The sequence below is a fragment of the Myotis davidii genome, unplaced genomic scaffold, assembly GCF_000327345.1.
Source record: "Myotis davidii unplaced genomic scaffold, ASM32734v1 scaffold663, whole genome shotgun sequence".
In the NCBI taxonomy this organism is placed as follows: domain Eukaryota; kingdom Metazoa; phylum Chordata; class Mammalia; order Chiroptera; family Vespertilionidae; genus Myotis; species Myotis davidii.
In genome coordinates, this window is record NW_006295816.1 from 2,937,075 (window position 1) to 2,941,105 (window position 4,031).

Consider the following 4,031-nt stretch of genomic DNA (forward strand, 5'->3'; position numbering starts at 1 on the left):
GCGGCGGCGGGCGGCGCTGGAGGCCTGCAGGCGGCAGAAGTGGGCGGCGGTCAGGCTGCAGTCCTGGTTCCGCATGTGGCACGTCCGCCTCCGCTACCTCCGCCTGCTGCAGGCCACCCGCATCATCCAGCTGTACTGGCGCTACCACAACTGCCACACCAACGGCTTCTTCCAGGGCAGGTACGAGCTCACAGCAAACCAGCTGGAACTGGAACTTGAGATCTTTCTGGGGTCACAGATTTGTCGGATTACAGAATGCATCCCCTTCCCAATAAAGCACTGACGGGTCTGCTCCAACTCCGTGTCCCCGTGTCTCTGTCTCACCCTTGGCGACTGCATGGATGGACTTGGGAAGTGTGGCACCAGCGAAATAAGCCAGTCAGAGAAAGACCCATATCACACAATCTCACTACATGCGGAATGCAATGAACACAATAAACCGATGAGCAAAACAGGTCCAGAGGCCTGGATGCAGGGAGCAGACGGACAGATCTCAGGGGGTGGGGGAAGAGGGGGTGTAGGAGACGGGACGAGATTAACCGAAGATCACATATGTACACATGCACGACCCGTGGACACGGAAAATAGTTTGGGGACGGCCTGGCGTGGGGCAGGGGTTGAGTGGAGGGGAACAGAAACGGGGGGATGGGGGACATTGGTAATACTAACAACAAATAGCGGTGATAATTGCCCAACTTTGTAAATATGCTAAAAATTACTGAATTGCACACGTTTAAAGGGTAAGTTTTGTTAACGTCAAAACATCCAAACCTGTAAAGAATTTGTGAGTTTATTTGAGCCAAACTGTTGACAATTGCCAGGAAGCAGAACCGCAACGGAGGTTGGGCTAGTGCTCCAGAGAATGGCGGTTTTTCGCCCATTTTTATGCATTAGAATCAAAGGAGGAGCCATAGGCGGGTTACATGAGCTCCACTGGTGATAGGTTAGGGAGGCGGGAGAAAGCAAAGTGAGTTGGGGGTGGGGGGACTGCTGGGATTGGATAAAAAGTAAAATGATAGACTCACACGTCTTTTACTCAGGTGGGTGCAGGATAGGTAACCGTCAACAATTAACACGATGCCAATAACAGTGAAGGACTTTGTGGTCTCTGACCTGGCGCCCAGAGCATTTGGTTGTGCCCTGAGGGGTCCAGAAAAAAAAAGGGAAGTTACAAGTTACCCAGACATTTCAAGGGTGTGTTACCGTAGATGCAAAAAGACAGACAGGCTCAGTTACGGTAAAGATTGACCTTGTGAGGGAAGATACCGGCCAAGGACATGACTACCCACCATCACTACTTTCGGTTAAAGTTTAATTTCAGACCATCCTTTGTGGTGACTTCAGTTCTGAGAGTTTGCAAGACCGCCATGCAGGCCTCCCCTGAGCTGGTCAGGTCAGCGTGTGGCCCCTTCCGTCCACGGTTTTATGTGTCGATGAAAAGTGTTATGTGCATAGTCCATGTTCTTAGAAGGGACTCGGCATCAGGACGGCTGCCTTTCGCCACAAGATCAAGGCACTTAGTCAAGATCCTGGCGAGACGCACTGACACGGTGGAAGCCTTGACGGAAATGTCCATCTTTAAAATTTTTTTTATTGATTTCAGAAAGAGAGAGAGAGAAACATCAAGGAGAGAGAGAACCATTGGTCCACTGCCTCCTGCACGCCCCCTACTGGGGAATGAAGCCCATAACCCAGGCATGTACCCTGACCAGGAACCAACCCTGACCTCCTAGTTCACAGGTTGATGTTCAACCACTGAGCCACATCGGACGGGCAGAAATGTCTATTTCTATATATAAAAGCCTAATATGCTAAGTGTCCAATCATTCAACAGGTTGACTGGTCACTATGATGCCCACTGACCACCAGGGGGCAGACAACTCTGACTGGTAGGTTAGCTTGCTGCTGGGGTCCAGCCGATTGGGACTGGGTGAAACAGCCGGACATGCCCTGGAGCCCTCCTGCAGTCCCTCCCCAGCTGGCCAACCTCCCTCGGACACACCCAGGCCAAGGGACCCCACCGGTGCACGAATCCATGCACTGGGCCTCTAGGCTTTAATAATAGCGTTGAATAGTTTGTCACATTGGAAATATCTATATGGGTAAGTTTTTAACCCTTTGTATAGGAATCTACCTGGGTGTGGTGCCTTATTCTGGGTGGAATTTCAATAGCCTTCTTTGGTTTCCTGCTTTCTAGATTCGTCTGGTCTCTGCTTCCTATGGGGTATTGGGGTGCTGGAACCCAAATCAGGGGCAGACAGAACGTGCTAAGTCTGAGAAGACACTAGAACTGTCTGGAGATAACTGCCGTGGTCCCTCCCACTCCCCTGGGGGCTGTGATACCGTTGTCATCAGCCTGGTGATGAACGACAGGAAAGGAGCCCAGGGAAGGCCACTGCCACCAGCATGTCATGTGGGCAGCTTTCCACTCCCCGGGGAGGCACCGGTCTATTCCCGAAGATCCCAGATCCCTGGGGGAGGGCTGGACAGGGAGGAGACGAGCCCCATGCCCAATAAAGTTGGGGTGATGTGGGGAAGGTACTTGGCTGTCAGTCACACCTGGGAACAGGTCACTGGCCAGAGTGGGTGTGGCCATTGGGAGCGCCCGGGAACTCGGGACACTTGACAAAGAAACCACGCTCTTGGCTTCGCTTGTGTTCTGGGCCCCCTTGTGTGTGGCGCTGGACCCCTGGCTCGCCGGGCTCCCTCGCTCCTGCTTCCTGGCCTTGGGCCACATGGACCCCACACACTGGGCCCATGGGCTGTACCTGGCCTGGTGCTGAACTGGACCCGACACTAGACACTGGCTTTGCGTCCGGCTCTACTGAAACCCCGGCTGCACTTCCGCGATGAACGGGGCTTCCGAGGCCCAGAGGTGTGATTCCGCACAAATGAAAACATCACTCCTCCTCTCCAGGCAGCGTAAGGACCCAGTGGGAAGCGGGTACCGCCCCTGTCCCTGCCAGCAGTCAGTCACGAGAAGGACATGCACGGGCCTGCCTGGAGGGAAGCCCCGGTGTGGGGGGCACTCGAGTGTGTCACCTGCCCGCGGAGCCCTGGGACAGCTCTGTCGCGAGGGCAGCAGGCAGGGCCTGCTTCTGAGGAAGACACGACAGGAGGGCAGGTGTCCTCATCCTCGTGTCATAATGCAGTTGTGAGCTCATCGCTCTCTCCCTCGTAGGACTCCCACCAGGCTAGGGGGGCAGAGAAGTCAAGGCCAGCGGACCATCTAAAGACCGCGATGTCGGTGCATTTCTGTGTAAGAGACACAGCCAGGCCTCCTCGGCTGGCCGGGGGTGGGCGGGAGCCGCCCTGGACTTCAGAGATCTTGGGAAAAGAGGGGATGTTGAGGCAGCGGGAGGCCCTAGAGAGAAGCCGCATCTAACTCATCCATGCATGTCTCCCGTTTAATTTCGAGGTCAGAAACACGGCCATCTGATTTTAATTAAGGTTAAGAACAAGGAAGAGATTCATTATGTGATGTTACAAGGAGAGGAGCCCCCGCCCCCACCCCCGGTGCGTAAATCTCCTGTGATTCAGAAAAGCCCGGGGCACTCGCCTCTGATCTCAGGCGCTGGCTCCTCCCCTCCATGCCCTGCTCAGCCTGGGCTGTGGGTCTGACTGTGACAAGCGTGAACGGCCAGCCCGGCCGGCGGGGCTCAGGGGTTGAGCATCGGCCTGTGACCCAGGAGGTCCTGGTTCAATTCCCGATCAGGGCACATGGCCGGTTGCAGGCTCGATCCCATGTGGGGCGTATAGAAGGCAGCCGATCAATGATTCTCTCTCATCATTGATGTTTCTATCTCTTTCTCTTCTGTCCCCACTCCCCCCACTTTTCCTAACACTCTCAAAGCTAAAAATATGAGAGAGAGAGAGAGAGAGAGAGAGACCCTTGCAGCAAGTCCCGGGAGTTGGTGGCAGGGCTTCCTGAGGTGTCTCTGGTCTCTGCCTAGCGAGGAAGAACGAGAGCGGCCAGGAGGATCCAGGCGTGGTGGCGGGGCCTGCTGGTGCGCCGGGCGCTGCTGCACGCG

At 55.1% G+C, this 4,031-nt stretch overlaps 1 protein-coding gene across 1 annotated transcript in view; it reads left to right on the top strand.

The window, feature by feature from the left end:
- The first annotated feature begins 3,241 nt into the window (after positions 1–3,241).
- The window catches only part of IQCF2 (IQ motif containing F2), a 1,231-nt gene continuing 441 nt past the window's right edge, over positions 3,242–4,031 (top strand). Inside the window, exons 1-2 of the mRNA XM_006770620.1 lie at positions 3,242–3,259; positions 3,954–4,030. Of these exons, the coding sequence (XP_006770683.1) occupies positions 3,242–3,259; positions 3,954–4,030 (95 nt within the window). The remainder of the gene's footprint in view (positions 3,260–3,953; position 4,031) is intronic.